At 36.9% G+C, this 20,760-nt stretch overlaps 1 protein-coding gene across 3 annotated transcripts in view; it reads left to right on the top strand.

Annotated features, from left to right (window-relative positions):
• Positions 1–10,150: 10,150 nt before the first annotated feature.
• The window catches only part of Stx7 (syntaxin 7), a 42,607-nt gene continuing 31,997 nt past the window's right edge, over positions 10,151–20,760 (top strand). For 2 of the 3 annotated variants that reach the window (XM_027938502.3, XM_071613013.1), the window contains exons 1-2: positions 10,151–10,270; positions 16,879–17,029. In XM_027938502.3, the coding sequence (XP_027794303.1) occupies positions 16,945–17,029 (85 nt within the window). In that variant the 5' untranslated portion in view covers positions 10,151–10,270; positions 16,879–16,944. Of the gene's footprint in view, positions 10,271–14,731; positions 14,806–16,878; positions 17,030–20,760 lie in introns of those variants that run through there. The other variant, XM_027938503.2, reaches the window with a different exon arrangement.

The raw sequence follows: 20,760 nt of genomic DNA on the forward strand, positions 1-20,760 counted from the left end.
CAACCAACTTGAACTAACTTCTCTTTAAAAAATATTCCATCTAACGCAAAACTCATTCTTTTCTAGTGCACATAAATTACAGTAGAAATCAATATAGAATACTTTGAAGGCAGGAAAATAACAGGAAAAAAACGAAACTGAAAGCTTTAAAAAATAACCAGTCATTCTGATAAACCTCTATATAGGCTGACCAAGAAAAGAAGGAAAAGAGAGAGAATATGATATCTAGAATAAAAGAAGAGATACTGCTATTAATCCCTGAGACTTTAACGGACAAATGAGGGAATACTAGAGATAACATTACACATAAATTCAAAGAGTTAAATGAAAAGGACCAATCTTTAAAAGAAGCAAACTACCAAAACTCACTCAAGAAGAAATAGATGATCTGAATGTTTCCACATCCATTAAAGTGTTTGAATGTGTGGTTAAAAGTTTTCAAAATTTGGGGCTGGGGATGTGGCTCAAGCGGTAACATGCTCTCCTGGCATGCTAGGGCCGTGGGGTTCGATCCTCAGCACCACATAAAAATAAAATAAAAATGTTGTGTCCACTGAAAATTGAAAAATAAATATTAAAAATTCTCTCTCTCTCTCTCTCTTAAAAAAAAAAAAGTCTTCAAAATTGAACAAAACAAAAATCCAGGCCCATCTGGTTTTACTGATGAATCCTACCAAACATTTTAGGGAGAAATAATGTCAATTCTACAAAATCTTTTCTAGAAAAGTCCTCAAAAATACAAACATAAAAATTCTCAACAAAGCACTAAATCAAATCCAAAAACATGTAAGAACCAAGTAATATTCATCCTAGGAATGTAAGCCTGGCTCAATATTGGAAAGTTAATATAAATTCACCATATTAGTAGATAAAAAAAACTATACAATCATCTCAATAGATAAAGAAAAAGAATTTTACAAAACTCAGCATTGATAAAAATTCTCAGCCAAGTTAGGAGAAGGAAACTCCCTTAATAGAGGGAATGTTTAAAATACTATAGTAGACATTCGCCTTAGTGGTGAGAAAGGGAATGCTTTCTTCCTAACACTAAAAACACAGCACAGATGTCCTCTCTCACTATTACTATTAAGCATCATACTGAAAGTTCTAACTAGATGAACAGTGCAAGAAAAAAAAAAACAAAAAACGAATGTAAGTAGGAAAAGAAAAAAACTGTCTTGATTTACAGATTAGTTTTAGATTTTGAGATAGAAGAAAAAAGTCAAGAAACAATTGTAAAAAAAAAATCTCAAGAGATTTGTGAGAAAGCTATTAGTGCTAATAGATTAGTTTACTAAGATCATGGGACAGGTGGTCAATATACAAAAGCCAATCATATTCCTGGATATCAGGAATGACCAAGGAGAAGTTTAAGCAAAAACAAGCTACATTTGGGTAACACCAAAACAAATGAGTAAATTACATATGCCTTTCAAAATATGTGTAGGATCTGTATATTGAGATTTACAAAACACCGAAGAATAATAAAAGGAAATCTAAATAGATGTAAAGATATACTGTTCATAAATTAAGATTAAATATTGTTATGGATCAATTCTACCCAGTGGGTTCTATAGAGTCAATGCTATCTCAATCAAAATTGCATCAAAATTGTGTAGATAGTGACTACCTTTTTCTAAAATTAATGTAGAAAAGACAAGAAACTGAAATAGCAATTCTGGGGTGTGTATGGCAGAATGGTCTGAAAACATATTACCTAATTTCAAAATTTACACTAAGGCTTCAGAAATCAAAACAGCATATGTTATAGAAAATACAGACACATGGATGAATGGAACAGAATATAAGGAGTAGAAATAGACACACTATAGAGAAATATAGTCAACAGAATTTGACAAGAAGTACAAATTTAATGAAGAAAAAATAGTATTTTCAGGAAAGTTGTTGGAATAATTAGATATCCACATGCAGAAAATGATCTTGACACATAGTTAACATATTATACAAAAATTAACTCAAAATGAATTGTAGACCTAAGTTTAAAATGCAATACTATAAAACTTTCAGAATAAAATTTAAGAGAAAATCTGAGTTAACTTTGGGTTTGATGATATACAAAATATCATCAAAGGCATAATCCATAGAAGAATAATTTGTTAAACTGAAGTTTATTAAACTAAAAAAAATATAAGAATGTAAAACAGATCTTGGTTTAAATATCATTTCCTAACAAAAGGAAAAGGGGATCTGAGTAAAATGACTTGACTATAAAAATGAAAAGACAAACAACTGGGGAAAATATTTTCAGGTGATACTATTTGATAACAACCCAGAATTATTAAAATTCAACAAAAGGAAGACAATCTAATATTTAAAACAATAGTGAAAAGATCATAATAAACACTTCAGTAAAGGAGACATACAGATTTCAAATAAGCATACAGCATACATAGAGATGTACAGGATATACAGTGTCACTATAGAAATAAAATTAAAATCACAATGAGATACCACTACAGTATATAACAATGAGAATTAATATTTTAAAAATGACTATTTCAAACTGACAAAGATGTAGAATAACAGAGATCCTCATTCATTGCTGGTAGAAGTACAAAATGATACAGCCACTTTGGAAAACAATTCAGTGGCTTCTTGTAAAATTAAATGCACATTTATGCAAACTAACAACCTCATTTCTAGATATTTATGGAGATGCATTAACAACATATTTTTACCAAAACCTATATGAAGTAATTTATAGAAGTTTTATTCATAATTGCAAAAATTATAAACAACCAATAAGTGAACAGAAAAATATTATATTTAAACAATGGAATACTAGTCAGACATAAAAATAACAAACTATTGATTCATACAAAAACGTAGATATATTTTAAATGCATTCTGCTAAGTAAAAGAAGACAGACTCAAAAGGCTATATATTTTAAGGACAGGGGAAAGGTTAGAATGTACCCTGTGGTACTGGATCAGAGTTGGAAACATCTATATGAAATCATGTTTATTCTCTGTACACAGAATCAAATAAAATTATGGATGTGTGTATACATGAATTTATAAATATACATTTATTTCCTAGCTTTGTCCACTAAGAGATCATAGAAGCAATGACATCCCAGTAATAATAGGAAGGCTAACAACCAGATCTTGGTATAAATATCATTTCCTAACCAAAGCAACAAGGAATCAGTAGTAAAATGACTTGATTCTAGAGCTGAAGCAGGAAAAATAAGGGTCGAAGATAAGCATAGATCATCTTGCTCCAATAAGTAAGGAATGAAAAAATAGGGTCTGTCTAAGGACACAGGAATGAACCTGAAAAGAAATCCCAATAACAGAATAATTGGGAGAGAAATTAATTGTAATCTAAAGAATGAAATATCTGTAAATCTATTCTGATATAAATAAATTATAGAAAAATAAATTTGGGAGAAGTGACAAATTCTTATAGAATAAAATAAAAAAGCAGCCTTAGAACACAAATGTTAAAATGTGCTGAAGAATGTGAAAATTGATAGGCAGAACTTTAATGAAAAAAAGAATATGTTTATAGTCTCAAAATCTCTCTTCCCAAAGTATTCATTTTACTACACTGGTTTCAACATGTGCCCATAAATTTTTAATATTCTTTTCCACCTTTGTAGGGCTTTCTTCTCCTCCTTTTGATTGTAGATGGAACTTGGTGATTTTGTTTGTTTGTTTGTTATGTACTGAGGCTTGAACCCATGGGTTCTTTACCACTAGGCATATCCCCAGTACTTCTTCTTAACTTTTATTTTGAGATAGGGTCTCACTGTTACTAAGGGTCTTGCTAAGTTGCTGAGCCTGGCCTGGAACTTCTGATCCTCCTGTCTTAGCTTCACAAGTTGCTGGTATCATTTTTTTGAATACAGTATGGAAATGGGGAAAAAAAAAACTGTTAGGGTCTATAAACAAGTCAGGATGGCGCCTGGCATTTTGCCAGAGGGAGTGGTTTGTGAAGTAACACCAGCGAGCCATTAAGTGTGGAGATTCCTTATTGGTTGACTGCTGTATCTAGTTTATGTTAATTAGGATAAGCTGTTTGTAATGTATATATACCCCTCTTGTCCTACAATAAATGGCTCCCACTCCTGCTGTATCAATGTGCACAAGTTGTTCGCCACCCCCCGGTTATTTTGCTGCAGCCGGACTGAGGCAAAAAACCCAGTAAATTTGTTTTGAAGAAAACTCCATAGACACCATCTTGACTCTATTGATGACAGAACCTAACATTACCAATAATAGATCATGCTGATACCACGTCCAGGATATAGTGATAAGGGTGCGAACACTTCATCTCTGTGATAGTTTTTTTCCAAAAATCTACAACCCAGTCTAAACATGTGAACACAGACAAATAATTTTTCAGGGACACCCTGACAAATAAGGAAAGATTAGAAAACCAATATGGTTTGGGAGAAGACAAAGGAAACTACTCTATAAAATGCAATATGTTATGCTGGATTGAAACCCAGAACAGAAAATGGATATTAGTGGAAAATGAAGGAAGTTCAAGTAAAATCAGTAGTTTAGTTGATATTACTGTACCAATGTTAATTGCTTTGTTTCGTCAAATGTACCATGGTTATGTAAGATGTTTACCTTCAGGGTATATGAATGAGATGCAGGAGAAAGAACATGCTCATATACAGGATGCTGGAACAACAAACATAAACTGGGACTGTCTTAGGCAAACTGGACACTCAAAATAGTCATTCTATTTCACCAGTATAAAGAACTTGGAAACTTGGACTTGATTTTGAGAGCATGTTTCCCATAATGCACATTCCAAAGTCTTCACAGATATGAAATGTAGAAAAGTTCCACTGTCAAATAAATTCAGAAATACTGGGTAAAAGAAAGATACAATTGTTTCTTTACTGAACCACTTCTGAAAGCCTTTAATTTATAAACATGATTCCATGAATCGTCACAAATGTCATATGTTTCTCAAACATTTCTTTGTTTAAAAAAAATACCTTGATTCCTTATCCCAGCTCACACAATTTTCCTCCCACCAAGATTTTTTTTATTTTTAATTTTTTCTGGGTATTTTTTTTTTTTAATTTTTAAATTTGTTTTGATTAGTTATACATGACAGTAGAATACATTTATGCACTTTGATATATCATACATAGGTGGGATATAATTTCTCATTTTTCTGAGCAAACATATTGTAGAATCATAATGATCATGCAGTCACATATATACATAAAGTAATAATGTCTGTTCTGTTCAACTATCCTTCTTATCCCCACGTCACCTCCCCTTCCCTCCCTTCCCTTTCCTCGACATGATCTAAGGTAACCCTATTCTTCTGTAGTGCCCTCTGCCTTATAGTGAGTTAGCACCCGCATATTAGAGAAAACATTTGGCCTTTGGTTTTCTGGGATTGGCTTATTTCGCTTAGCATGATATTCTCCAACTCCATCCATTTACTGGCAAATGCCGTAATTTTCATTCTTATGAGTAATATCCCATTGAATATATACACCATATTTTATTTATCCATTTGTCTAAGCTCTTTTATTTTTAAGCAATATATTTTAGGTCATGGTGTAATTGTGGGGATGGTATAAAGGGAGTGCTGGCTTCACATTCATGCTTCAAGCAGTTCAGTAACAACTTTGAGGATGATGAAGTAGAGTAGAATTAGATGTACCAGTCACAATGGCTATGGCAGTGGGTCAGGACACAGACAATGTGGGACAAAGACAGCTCATATAAACAGCATTTAGGAGGCAAAATTTGAAACAAACTGCTGTGGTTTGAATGTGTCCCCCTAATTTATGAGTTAGAAACCTAATCCTCCAATTTATATGCTAATATATTTGGAGGTGAGGCCTTCAGGATGAATAGATGAGGCCATGAGGGTGGTGCCCCATGATGGCATTAGTGGCTTTATAGGAAGAGCAGGCGTGTTTGCCATGTGTGGTAGAATGAGGCCCTGACCAGAAGCCAAGAAGAGGCTGGTGCCACACTCTTGGTCTTCCCAACCTCCAGAATCATAAGCCATAATAAACTTCTCTTCTTTATAAATTACTCAGTCTCATACATCATTATGGCTACAGAAAATGGACTAAGACACAAAAATACTGCTCTGCTATCAACATAGGATTTCTACGGAATGTCTATGTCTTACCCTATGGTTAAAGGTTAGAACAAAATCGATCCTAAGGCTTAGTGGTTTTTTGTTTGTTTGTTTGTTTGTTTGTTTTGGCATTGTGTGGTCTTGGAAAACAAGAGACTGCAGAGACATGCAAGGTTCTTAAAATTAAGTTGTAATAAAATTAGTTCTTGTCTAGAATTTATGAGCAAATTCCCTGCTTCATTTACTTCTTTTGTGTCACTTATTTCTCTAGTTTCCCACAAAATCACACAGTCATCACTGAAAAAAAGCTGCTTCTGCTGTTTGCTCCTCCTCCTCCCCTTCCCCCCTTCTCCTTTGACTTCTTCTAATTCAATGACTATTAAATGAATAGGGAATTATTCCCTTCTGCTCCCTAGAATTGGTATTCCAGACACAGGTGATACTGCAGCAGGCAGTTCGCCATCATACAGGGCAGAAGTTATATACGAAAATTTTATCTTAGCAGGGTGTGGTGATGCATGCCTGTAATCCCAGCATCCGGGGAGGCTGAGACAGGAGGATCCAGAGTTCAAAGCCAGTCTCAGCAACAGCGAGGCACTAAGCAACTCAGTGAGACTCTGTCTCTAAATAAAATACAAAATAGGGCTGGGGATGTGGCTCAGTGGTTGAGTCTCCTTGAGTTCAAGCCCCAGTACCTCCTCCCCTACCCCCCAAAACAAAAGTTTTTTTTTTTTTTTAATAAGAAAACAAATATTCTAATAACAATTCACACTCAATGATTTACTTTTGATTGCTCCTCAAAATCTTCCCAAGAAGGCCTATAAACCCCAAATGACTAAATCTGAAGTGCTTTAACCATAGATAATTCACTTTTGCAATTGTAAAAGGATTTGCTTTGCAATAGGTGAATTTATCACTTGTTGATTTAACAACTAATAGACTTAATCACTTGCTGGTAATTATTGAACTCCACTTGGCTCAAGAAATCTTTCTTTATTCCACTGACAGGAATATACTAAAATGGAATACTATAAATGTTTGAAATGCTTTTGAAATTCACTGATCCTCTGTGTTTCTAAATTTTGCAGGGTTATCTATACTTATTTTATTCCATGTGGATACAAAAGGGAGAAATCGTATTCCTAAGTTTTAAAAAGACCAGGAAAGAATTCATTCATGACATATTGTAAAATATAATAAATTGGGACAAGCCCAGGAGTGGGATTAGGACTGCTAGCTTTGGTCCTAGTATAGTCAGTAACTAGCTGGACAACCTGAATTAGACACCTAGTCTCAGGGTCTTCCATAAGGCATTGTACCTTCCCCTCCTGAAGTCCAGCATTCCAGCAAAGGTAACATGAATGGATGTTTAAAAGTGGGCTAGAGCTCACATAGATGTAAGTTCCTTTTGTGATAGTTAGTTGAATGCCTGAGACAGTCTTCCTGAGTTCACCAATATATTCTAATTCTCACATCCAATGCACAACTTTGTTCTTAAATTATTTTATTTTTTGGTTAACTGACATTATAGACCATTAATTCTCTTCAAAAGTTTTTCTTCATTCTCTAATTCACCTTTTCCTGGTTTGTTTTGTATTTGTTTGATTCTTCCTATTCATGGTTTTCCTTTCACTGCCCATTTCTTAAACACAGATAGTCTGTGACATTCCATACTGAGTTAGTGAGCTCATTTCTTCCCAGAGCTCTAGGCAGGACTCTATCCTGAACTCCAGCTCACATTTTCAAGTGCCAGGAAGACAATTACATGGATATTTAACATGGATATTTAACATATCTGGTTTCTTAACAATATGTCAAAAGCTAAGTTTATTTTCACTATGTTCTCTCACCTTATCACTACTATACTCATACACAATTGCTGTATTAGCAACTTTACATCTCAGAGAGCCAGCTACATCATGTTCAGCTCAGTTCCACAAGTCATAAGATTAGGAAATATCTCTTTCATTCTCATATCTAGTAGATTTCCAAGTCTTCTTAACGATTTCTCAAGTCAATCTCCACCTTTTCTACTACAGTGTTTACCTTAGTTCAGTCCATCAAAATCTCTGATGTCTTTTTTTTTTTTTTTTAATTGAGAAATGCTATCATTTCAGAGACTTCCTAGGTGGTCTTTCTGCCTTTATCCTCAAGTGTTTTTTCCCTTTAATTTTCCCAACCTCCCACAGTTTTCTTCATGGCATAGAATTATGAGTACCTCGTACTTTTGCTTAAAATTCTTTAATAGTTCGACTTCTGTAAGGTAGTCATTGAACATGAATAGAGGTTTTTCATTTTAAGAACCCCATTTGCCTTTTCAGTCTCCATGTCTCTAATCCATACACTATGCTTTATTTAAATAATTTACATAGGAATCCCTAAAAGTTTACACTTGCCTATTGCATTACAACATTTTACATATTGTTTTTTTTGCCTGAAATATCCTTTTCCATCTTGTATTCAAGTGAAATCTTATACATGTTTAAAAATCCTATCATACTTCCTCTTTGAAATTGGCCCTGCCCCAAAGTAAGGCATACTCATCTCTAGGTTTCTACTGTGCTTTATCCAAATCTCTATTAGCACATATTACAGTGCCCTCGGAAAGCATCCTTGAGATCCTTGATGGAAAATACTATAGCCTATTTGTCTTGAAATCTCTGTGCAATGGCAAAGAACCTAGAACATGGAAGGATCCTATTGAAAATTTCCTGAATGAATAATATGGAAGGAAATACTCTAGATTCTGAATTAGCATATTTGTACCTGTGCTGTGTGACCTTGATGTGCTTTGAGGTTTCAGTTTCTTTAATATGTGAAATGAAGAAGTAAACCTAGATTTTCCATTAGGGACTCTCCACCTTTAATTCCTATTATAGAGGTTCAAATATATATAGTGTCTAATCACAGAATTTTTTTTTAAATACAAGAATGTAAAAAAAGAAACTTCACACAAAAATCTGACTTCCTGTATGTCTTGAAAAAGCAGTAAATTTAACTGTATTGGGCCAATATTTCTATAAGTCCCCATCAGGGACTGGGATATAGCTCCGCTATACAGCACTTACCCATCAGGCCCTAGGTTTGGTCCCCAGCACTGGAAACAAAGAAAACCAAACAAACTAAAACAAAAACAAAAATCCACAATGTTTTTAGTTGAATCACACTGCCTTTAAGGGTGTATGAGCTCTGAATAACCAACATGCCTACTTCTCTCTAGAAGAGGAGCATTTACAAGAGCCAGAGAGTAATTTAGAAGAGCCAGAGAGTAACCCTGACCTTATTAATTTAATTATATGTGTATGCATAAAAGCAAACAATCTATAATTTGCTCATGTAGTACTAAAATATTCTGGTTTTGTTTTTTGTCTAAGTGCATCCGGACTTTTGATATCACATATCATGGTGTTCTTTCAGAAAATATTACCTTAATATAGGCAAAGGCTAAGCCAATACATCTTCTAATTGATTTGTTGGAGTATTTTGTTTCCTTGAAGCAACTGATGCTTTTCAATTAACAATTACATTATGTTTGAATAATTATCAGTGGAACATTTCTGATCGTTTTCAAACTCCGTGAAAACTATACCCTGCGTTTCAAAGATGACTTGAAATGTACTAGGATGACTCGCATGCACTACGAAAATCTGTCTACCAAGTGAGCACTTGGAGGGGACTCCTCATTTATTCCTTCGTAGTTCTTGCTAGGATTCCATATTTGTGTTCGCATTTTTAAATGGAGCTGTGAATACAGCCTACTGAGAGTTAAAGGTTAGCAAACAGGATAGGAATGAACTGATGGGGCGGGGTGAAGACACGAATCCAGGGGTTAGCTTCACCGAAAAAAGAACGCCACCGCCCTCCATTTCCTCCGCTTCGGTTCTGCACGCAGGTCTTCATCATCTGTACTTCAGGCTTCAAAGAATAGCTCTCTTGGAATTTTGCTGGTACCTCCATTCCTTAGCTTGAAAAGAAGGGGTGGGAAGGGCCGCTGTCACTCAGCCCCACAGGCCAATGGGAGAGAAGTGAGCCCCGCCTCCTTTCCTGGGCTGGACTCCGAGCCTGCGCGCCGGGCGCCGTCTCGCCACCGCCCATCAGCTGAGAATTGCTGCTGGGGGCTCTGGGGCCGGCGGATGACAGTCGCCGTAGGTGGAGGAGGAAGCGGAGGAGGTCGGGGTAAGCCTGGAGAGCGGGCAGAGGTTATTCAGGGCTAGGTGTCCCGGGCTCGCAGTGTTCCTGCAGCTGTCGCGCGTTTGTGAGCGTTGCCTGGTGGCCACCGCCCTGCGGCAGGCTCCCGAGAGGCGAAGGGCCGCCCTGCGGGGGCCCTGGGAGCGCCAGCAGCTGTCCACGCCCCCCACTCGGCGCGGCTGCGCGGCGCGTTGCGTTTTCCCCACACGCTCCGTGGGGCTCAGCAGGGCCGGGCTGGGCGGGTCAGCACGACTGACCGGGTCAGCTCCTCCAGCCCCACAGGCTTCCCCAGTCTGGTCCGCCCCGCCTTCCTCGTTGGTCCAGCCGTCACCTTCCCGCCGACACCCTGGTCGCACTGCCGAGGCCTTCTAGATCCAACCAGTTGCCCTGTTCCTCATTTTTAACTCACAAATTGAAAAAAAAAAAAAAAAGCCACTTATGTTATAGAGGAACTGAAACGCTTATGTAGCAAACGAGCTATTTGCATTTTTTCCGAGGCTCATCGTGTTTGGTTTTGTTTGGCTTGATGATTGACAAGCTAACTTTTTTTTTTTTTTAAATTATTATTATTACCTTCTCAGTACATGTCTTTAATAGGAATATAGGTAAAGATCTTTAAAACAGATTCTTTCAAGGATTCCCACCTTCCCACCTTGTTTTCAAGATTACTTAAATTCAGACAAAAAGGAAACAAAAAGAATACCCTTCTGGTCAAATGCTGTCATTTTTTATTTCCTCTCAAATTTCTTATATTTGTTTGGAGACATTTTATGTATGTGTGTGTAAATATGTATATATGTAAATATATTCATATATGAAAATATATACATGTATGTAAATATATGTATCATTTTGATCACTTCAGATCCTTGTATTCTGATTATAACTATGATTTACAACTTGGCCAGAATTTGAAGGAAAGGAAGTAATCATGAAATGCTGTGCTGTTTGGTAATGTTGAAGGTGGATGTTTCTTTTGCTCATGTGTGCTCAGTGCCAAATCTGGCAAAGATAGATATGAATGTTAAATTGTGTCTTGTGATGTGAATGAGCCTTTGGTCTGCAGGCACCTTTGAGAAGTTGGCCTCAGACTTGTGACCAGTTAAGAATTAGGCTGTAGTTCAAAATTTCTGTAGAAATTAATGTGACACTATATTAGCTCATTAAAGTCTGCCTCATTTTTCTTTAGATATTTTATTTGTGCTGCTCCTGATTAACACAGGCAATCCTAATTTTGTTATGATCCCTTAACCTGAGTGCTGGTGATTGAGAAATGAATTATATAAGGATCTGCAGTAAATGTGGATAAAATTGGCTGTAGTCCCATATGACTTGAAACTTTAATATGTAAAAGAGTGAAAAAAAATTCTTGGTGCAGTGAACTAAAATCAAATACTGTAGTATGATAATTAAAGAACTGAGCTAAAGAATGCACTTCCTATAGTTTGTGTAGAGAATACTCAGTTTGGAGACTGAGCACCCTCATATTCACTGAGCATCTACTATTTACTGGGCTATGGGCCATCTCTCCTCTGTTTGTATTCCAGAGGTAAGAATAGATAATGAACAACGTATTAATTGGATCATTTCAAATAGCAATGAGTGTTTTGAGGCAGTAAGTTAGATTGGTGGAGAGTGTGAGGAGTGGTGACTTCTTATTTCATATCAGGCCTCTCTAGCATGTGATTCCACCTTGCTGGGAAAAGGAGCCAGTCACATGGAGATCATGGGATTCGAGTCTTCTAGAGAGAGAATGGCAGTCAGAAAGGTTCAGGGCTGTAATAAACCTTTATCATTCAGGTCTAAAAGAAAAGTGAACTCACCTATTGCCTGTACAGCTGTTTTAGAAATGATATTATTTACCATCAGACTGGGTGTGTGCTTTGAGGAAGTAAGTACATTTGTTTATTCATTCTACAAACATTTATTCAGCATGTACTATGTAGCTAAATGCTGAGAATAGAGCAAGTCCACAAACAGACAAAAAAAAAACAACAACAAAAATACATCTACTTACAAACACACACACACACACACACACACATTTGGGGGCACAGGTGGAGGAAAGTACAGTATTTTATGTCAGTGCTGTTATTGACAAAGTGAAACTGACCACTTCTTTGCCTAGGCCAGATTTTAAAAAAAACATGAAGCTTGTGCTTAATAGAAATCTTAAGGATGTTGCAATATGTCCAGTACTAACTGAGGATAGTGTTTGACATTCAAGATTCTGTATTAAAATTCCCTTTGTTCATTATTGTTCCTTAGAAGCAGTCTCGAGAAACCTCTCTTTATGAGTGTTGTACTTTGATCTTCCCTTCCCCTTTTTCTCTTTATAGTGCTTTTATATCTTCATAGAAAGATAATTATTGAGATGATGAGTTGACCACTGTCCAGCAGAATTTTCTGCAGAAATGGAAATGAAGAATAAATGAGCTATCCAAGCTGCTGGTCACTAGCCACATGAAATTTTTGAACATTTGGAAGGTGGCTGATATGACTTGCATTTGTCTCTTAATTTTCATTTTAGCAGTCCACTGACACTAGGAATTCTTAATTGGCTTTCAAAGAGTGCTGTAGTGCATAGCATCTTGGACTGGGACTGGAGATAGTGATAACATTTGAAAAATAGCATTGATTTAGCCTACGTGCAAAGATTGTAAACTTTTATAGTTATTTCTATATCCATTTGTGTGTATTTTTTTACAGTAAAGTTAGTTATTTGGTCTCTTTATTTCTCTTGTCTCATATCTCACATCTCAACAGAGGAGCCTTTTAGGTATCACTTATTAGTAGAAAAGGAATGTGTTGTTCAATTGTTACCTCAATCAACTTATGTTGTCCTAATTTTAGGAGTGAAGATAGCAAAAGTTCATATGGGGCCTACAGAAAGGTGGTAAATTGGCTAATTCGAATTTAATGGGTGCAACTTCCTTAATTTTGTTATACAGAAAGGTTTATTGTTTTAAGAAAATGAGCTCTAAGATTTAGTTCAAATTTTAGCTTTCTTGTTTATCCTCAACAAGTTACTTGCTCTCATTATGCTTCAGTTTCTTCATGTGAAAAACCACAATAATTATATATCCTTCAGAGACTTGCTGTAGGAATTAATGGAAAATGTTAAAAGCATAATGGGTAAGAAATAGGCCTCTTGCAAATTGCTTTTTATTCTTCACTCAAGACTTACCTGGGGTGGTCACATCTGTGTTCTTTGTCTAAGAAGTTCTGGACAATGGAAGAGTAGCAGCTCTTTGGATAAATGAGCCCAGATTGCTCACTAACAGGAACTTTTAAAAATTTAGTTGCAAATTTATTTAGCATTTCAATTGGGATGATGACAACTGGTTGTCTTGTGTCTAATTGATTCTTTGGAAAGAAGACAGCTACTCTTGAAACACTGAGAAGACTTAGGCTAGATGTGCATGAGTTTTGAGGGTTGAGGAAAATACTACAAATCGGTACATGAATTAACAGGACTCTGATAATACTCTGTCTGTGGAGAGAGGTAGGTCACAGTTGACTGTGTGGTTGAAGAGTTTAGAGGCAGGCCCTGCACATACATAAGCACATCACACCTTTCCTCTGTGTAGGCTTTAAGGGCATTTCGTTCCTGGACATGCATTATCTCATTTTGGTCCTGGCAGAAGACCCAGATGATAAGTATCTTGCTCAAGGTCAAGATTTCCCATTGCCAATTGCATTGGCAGCTGTACAGGCAATAGGTGAGTTCACTTAGTTTCAAAGACATGTAAACTTTAAACTAAGACAAAGTTAAGAGTATGACTTGGAGATGTGGATGTGATACTCATTCTGTCCATGGTTAAAGTGGGTGGAGGACTCCCCCAAAAGAACACATTAATAACAAATAGAACATTTTCTTATTCACAATGTATTTGTGTTAGCTATAAGCCAGTTTTTCTAGAGATCTAGTTGATAAAAGGCAAGGAATAAAGATGTAATTGAGCCAAGAGAAAATTTTCTTTATCCATATAATAGAATATTATTTGTCAGAAAAAGGAATGAAGTATTGATACATTTCTGCAGCATAACTAGCCCTTGAAAACATTGAGAGAAACAATCCAGTCACAAGGAACACATATTGTACTATTCTATTTATATGAAATCTCCAGTATAAGCAAAAGACAGAAAATAAATTAGCAATTGCCACTGGTGGGGGAGGTTGGGTAAAATGAGAATAACTACTAGTAGGTGTGAACTTTCTTTTTAGATTAATGGAAATATTTGAAAAGTAATATGGTGATGGTTATACAACTTCATATTTTAAAAAAATTAGGTTGTATACTTTAAATGAGTGAATTGTGTGTGAATTATATCTTAATAAAGCTCTTATTTTTTAAAAATGCAGAATCAAGAGATCCATTTGGTAGGATGCTCAGAGTAATGTTGGTCTGACTGAATCTTCACATCTGGTCTGTTCTGTATTGGCTCCAGCTCCTCAGGAGGCTACAGGCACAAGTCCTGGAAGGAAGTTTAATTCTTCTCACCCTGCTGCAGTGGCTCAGGTGTCTGAGTTGAGATTTGAATTTGCCCTTTAATGAAATTGGTTTCAGTTCTACATGTAGGACTTGGTTCAGAAGAGACAAATTGAACCTGTGAAACAAGGAGAATAAAAAGCATCTAGAAGCCCCCAGAACCTCAGGTGGCCCCGCACATTCCACAGTGCAACAGAAATGCAGGCATGTTCTGCCATGCCATGGACTGGGCAGATTCCTGCTGTTCTACCAGCTTATTCAGTGTTCAGCGCTGTCCCTGAAGACAAAGGCATATGCAGTCGGTGTCCTCTGTACCCCTGAGCTCCACATTTGTAGATTGAACCAACTGTGTGTAAATGTTATATTGTTTGAATCACATCTGTATAGAACATTTACAGACCTTTTCCCCACCCCATTATTCCTTATACAGTGCAGTATAGCAACTATCTACAGCGCATTTACATTGCATTGGGCATTATAAGTAATCTAGAGATGATTTAAAGTCCAAGAGAAGGTATATGTGAGTAATTGCAAATAAATTTTTTTCATAGGAGGGACTTCAGCATCCTCAAAATTTGGCTATCTTTGTAACCTCTTCTCCCCTATTCAAAATCTCCAGTGGTCTTTTTATTGCAATGTATTTTGACCAAGCCTGGCATCCAGGGCCCTTCCTATTCTGTGGCATTTGTTCTGTTTGGTAACTTTTAATATGAATCCTGGATTGAATCCCCCCTTCCACGAGTGGAAGGGTTTTGTTACCTTGAACCAACTGGTGAATCTTCATAAGCCACAGGTTGCTTACCAATCATTAGACAATCTCTGTGAAAGTCTTCTCATTTCAGATATGTGGTAGATGTTAGGTTGTTCTTCTCTTTTCCTGTCATTTCTGCCTCCCTTTTGTCCAGCCATGAATCATCAGATCCAGGACTGGACAAGATCCTCCCCTTCTTTGGCAAATACTTGAGTCCTTTTCACATGTTGTGGGTCTATCAGGCCTGGTCTTCATGTTCTCACCTTTGTTACCCATACTAGTAATACCCAAGTCTCAGGATCTCATGTTTCTCTTTCATAGATGCTTTCGGAATAAGGGCAATAGTAAGTTTTCCTTTCTGTGGCCTTTGTCACTTTTGCCGAGCACATGACTTTTTATTGAATTGCATTGTTTTTTGTTGGTTTACCTTATTAATTTTATCCTTTCTCCTAATTGACAAGCTGGATTTGAGTTTTGTATCTGCTAAGTGCTTCATTTAGTGGTAGACTTGGAGCAGGCTCTTACTAGTATCTGATGACTTTGCAGTGTTCTGATGCAAACATAGTGGGGAGATAGATGTAGTAGTTGAAATTCTTTGTTTTCACAGTGCTGTGCTATGTGAATACCGCTTTGCAACTTCCTTTCTAAACCCAGAATGGTATGGTGTGGATTGAAGACAAGAAAGAAGTTCATCTTCCTTTCCTTCTGTAGCAACCCCTTGCTTTGCCTCATATTTTGAGATGCTGGCTGCTGGAAGAGAAGAGGAATTTATTCTCCTTGCTGTCAAGAACATGATGAGAAAATTATAGGATATCTTTTCTCTTCTCAGTTGTGTCTCTGCCCTTTCAAAATTTAATCTTTCCTACGAAAATTAGAAACCCATTAATTATGTGTCCCTGAGCTGCCCCTGTGTATGTTACATTAGATACAATGAAGTTTCTGGGAATAGCCCAAAGTCTTGTTTTCTGTTAATAATTACATGTCTAATCCATGCTGAGAGTTGTTTTGAATGTTGGAGAAAGATTAATAGCATGTGGGTCCTGCTTTAGAGTTGCTTGCAGTTTCTTTAAGGAGGAATTATACACAAAAAATACACCTGATCTTCCTTAGATCAAAGAAATTTTCAAAGAGAATGTGCAATTAGAACCTATTTTAATTGTTAAGCATGTTGAATACAACTTTTCCCCTAAAAGTCCAGCCTTGTTTTTTGTTTGTTTGTTCGATAGGCATGAGAGTTTTGCTAATGATGTGTCCTGTTGCCAGATTTCAACCCTGTAATCTCCCAGATTGATGACTTGGAAAATGTAAACAAATCACTTTTAAAATACAATTATGTGACTATGTCTTTCTAGATGACCGCTTAGAAAACTGAACACCCAACCAACATCTGATGAATTTAGTGAGTCAACAAATCAGCCATGTCTTACACTCCAGGAATTGGTGGAGACCCTGCCCAGCTGGCTCAGCGAATCTCTTCCAACATCCAGAAGATCACACAGTGTTGTGAGTTGAGTTTCAAATTGACTTCACTATTTGTTTTCAATTCTTAACTGAACTTAGTGGAGGTTCTTAAAAGGATAATTTCAGCAGTTGTTGGAAGGTGGAGCATTCTTCTAAGGACAGAGTTTAAAGTAATAGAACTCTTTAGAATGAATATAAGAGTTAAGTATAATAGAAGAGACGATACTGCATTTTTCTGAAGAATGCCAGAGCCAGTCACATAATACATTATTTCATTAATGAAATAAAGACTTAAAAGGATGAGAGATACTTGTATTTGTTCTAAAACCATTGGTTCTGTATTAGATTTGAGATTTGCTGACTCAGTTCCATAGCAGAGTAATCCTTTTTGTGTTGCTATAACAAAATACTGGGAGTGGTAGGTTATTAAGCAAAAAAAAATTTTTTTTTTTTTTTTGGAACTGGGTATTGAATCTAGGAATGCTTGACCACTAAACCACATCCCTATCCCTTTTTTTAAAATCTTTTTTGTATCTTGAACAGTGTCTCACTATCTCACTATGTTACTTAGGGCTTCACTAAATGGCTGAGGCTGGCCTTGAACTTGCAATCCTCTTGTTCTCAACCCCCTGGAGCTGCTGTGCCTACCACACATTAATTATTTAACTCACAGTTTTGTGCTTCTAAGAGCATAACATCTTCATCTGCTCAGCTTCTGGTGAGATCCATATGGCAGTAGGGATCACATGGCAAGAGAGCAAGTCGAGGAAGCCAGTCTTGCTTTAGTTCCAAGAGAGAAAATAATTAATTCCTCCTAGCAACATAATCACTTCTCAGAGGCACCTCCCAACAATTTGGGGACCAAGCCTCAGCATGCATTTTGGTAGGGACAGACCCTGTTCAATCCATAGTACAATGGAAGTTTTAATCTGTTGAGACAGATATTATAGAAGATTCCCCCCAAATTATCCCTTGCTACACTTCTCAGAGACTGATTGTGATGTTTTATTAGAAATTATTACTCCTCAGAGTATATGTACAAATTAAAGGAAATATTCAAGTTTGAGCCTTCAATATTTTATTTATTAATTTTTTTCCTAAATCACAGCTAAATTATACATTGTGAATTATTCTAGTCATCTTGCTATCATTGATGTTCCATCAGGGCATTGCCAGAATTCTTTGAGAGTATGTTATTCTTCAGCCTACATTCTTAAGACTACTTCTTATTATCAGAATTTTAACACACTGCTGAAATATAAATGTTTGTAAATGACTGCATTGTACTTTATCTAATCATTAACCTCCTAACAGTTAACACTTTACCTGAATGATTTAAATGAGATGCCAGTGGTTTGGAGGCAAAAGGTGTAATTAGATTATGGATGGTTCTACAAAAGTGCCACTGTGTACAGCCATGTAAAATAACTCTTATTCTGATTGGGATTTTTCTTTGCTATTCTTAGAGGAACAAGGAAGTGAATATCCCTGAGTATAATGCTGTCCAGAACAGGCAGTGTAGAAAGGGTCCATTGTGGACTGTTCCAGTTTTTCCCAGGGCACCATCACTGATTCTGCCTTCCTCTTCCAGCCTCAGATCTGTTCTGATGGTGGCTACGGAGCCACTCCTTTTTGTGACTCCTCCTGCTGGTTAGAAATGTTGCTGATCTGCATCAAGTGAATCTAGGTACCTGTGTGAAAATTAAGAAAGTTCATAATTTTAATTTATACATGTGGAAAATCAAGACATTTGTGAAGAAAGGAGACCAGAGGCCCCCTTCCAAAAAAACAGGGTATGTCTCCTCTGCTGGCAACACTAAATGTTGTCAGGAATTTGAGGAAGATAATGAGGAGTGACTACAAGTGTTCTCAGATTGTAGAAGTAATAAGCACTAGGTGGTGTGAAAGTACAGGGATTGGAGACTGTGTGTGAACTGGAACTGGAAGGAGATAAGGGAATCAGGCCACAGTCACTAAGAGCTCAGTTAATCTAGCCAGAAGTGATAACTTCGGCCAGAGTTGAACATTCATGGCCGGGTTGCTAGCTCTGTGTATGGTTTTACTGTGACCCCCCTCCCCCCCTTCCAACTATCCCACGTTTAGAACTGTTAAGAAGACCGGGACCATTAAGTCAGGAGAAAGTACAGTCACCATCCTTGATAAGCAAAGCAATGTCCTGTGTGGAAGCTGTGTGTTCTGCATGAACATGGGCCTCCACACCTGTTCAGAAGCCGCAGGTAGCCAGGACTCAACTGAGAAGGGCTTTCATATAATACACGTTGTTAAGGGATGGGATCACCTCCCTCAGGAAGAGTGAAAGCACTGTTACTAAGTGAACAGAAAAGGTGGCCAGATGCTTCTCAGGTCTGTTAATCAGAGTTTTAAATGCTGGAATAATGGTTCAGACTAAGTGATTTTTAATTTTGATATTGTCCCCATTTGTTCAGCAAATAATTCTTTTAACACCTCATACTTGCTAGAAAACTTTCATACCATTGCAATTTAGCAATAAGTAAAATCTATAAGGTCCTATTCTCATGTCGTTTAGAGTGGATTAAGTAGGAACAGGTTATATAAAAAAATAATGAACAGTCCAATTTCCTATGAAGAAAATATAATAAGGTAAAAATGATGTGAGAGCAAGTACCTGGCAGAAGCTGCCTTCACTTAGGTAGTCCCTAAATAAGGACAAGGACGGGCTTGCAGAGAAAAGATATAGGGAAAGAACATTGCAGATGTAGGGAATGGCTAGTATTAAAAACAATAGTGTATTACTCAACTGTTAAAGAGTGACTTTATGACGCTTTCCAGTAAATGGATGGATCATGCTAAATTAAATAAGCCAGCCCCTTAAAACCAAAGGTTGAATGTTTTCACTGATATATGGAAATTAACTTTCAATAAGTGGGTAGAGGAGAGGAATAGGTAACAACTGGGGTTGTAGCTCCATGGTAGGATCAAGGGAAGGAAGGGGGAATAGGAAAAGGAAAGATAGTGGAATGAATCTAAATAATTTCCCTGTATACTATATGAATACGCCATAGTGAATCCCACCATTGTGTACATCCACAAGAATGGAGACCTAATCGGAATAATATACATTCCATGCTTATATAATTATATCAAAATGAATCCTATTGTCATATATAACTAAAAATAACCAATTTTAAAAAAGAGAAAATGACCTTTTAATGCTTTTTAAAAAATTCTAAAGCAGTCCAGAGCCTGAGATAGTCAGAACAATGGAGCAAGGGGCAAGGGTGAGAGGAAGAACCAAGCCAGTATGTCCAAAGTACAGCACCTGAGGCCAGAGTGGCTGGAGAGGGCTGGCTTAGTGGCATACAGCTGAAAATTCTAGTGACTTAGGAGGCCAAGGCAAGAGGATCACAAGTTGGGCAAGTCAGCAAGATCCTGTCTCAAAATAAAAAGGATAAGGCTGGGGATGTAGCTCCATGGTAAAGTGTCCTTGGGTTCAGTCCCCAGTACCACAGAAACAGAGTAGCTGGAGAGGAATCAGAGAGGAGGCTATGTGACTCGTGTAGGGCTTTGTAGGCTGTGTGGGGAGTTTAGATTTCATTCTAAGAGGGAGTAGAAATCAATTGAAAACTTTTAAGCAGCAAGAAATACAATCAATCTGTGCTTTGAAACTATTACTTTGACTGCTACTTAGGGAGCATAGCCAGGGGATATAGTGGTCATTGTAGAGGTCTGTAGAGAGAGAGATGCTGGCTTGTACCAGGGTGATAAAAAGGATGGAAAGAAGCAATGGGTGT

The sequence above is a fragment of the Marmota flaviventris genome, chromosome 6, assembly GCF_047511675.1.
Source record: "Marmota flaviventris isolate mMarFla1 chromosome 6, mMarFla1.hap1, whole genome shotgun sequence".
NCBI classification, from domain to species: Eukaryota; Metazoa; Chordata; class Mammalia; order Rodentia; family Sciuridae; genus Marmota; species Marmota flaviventris.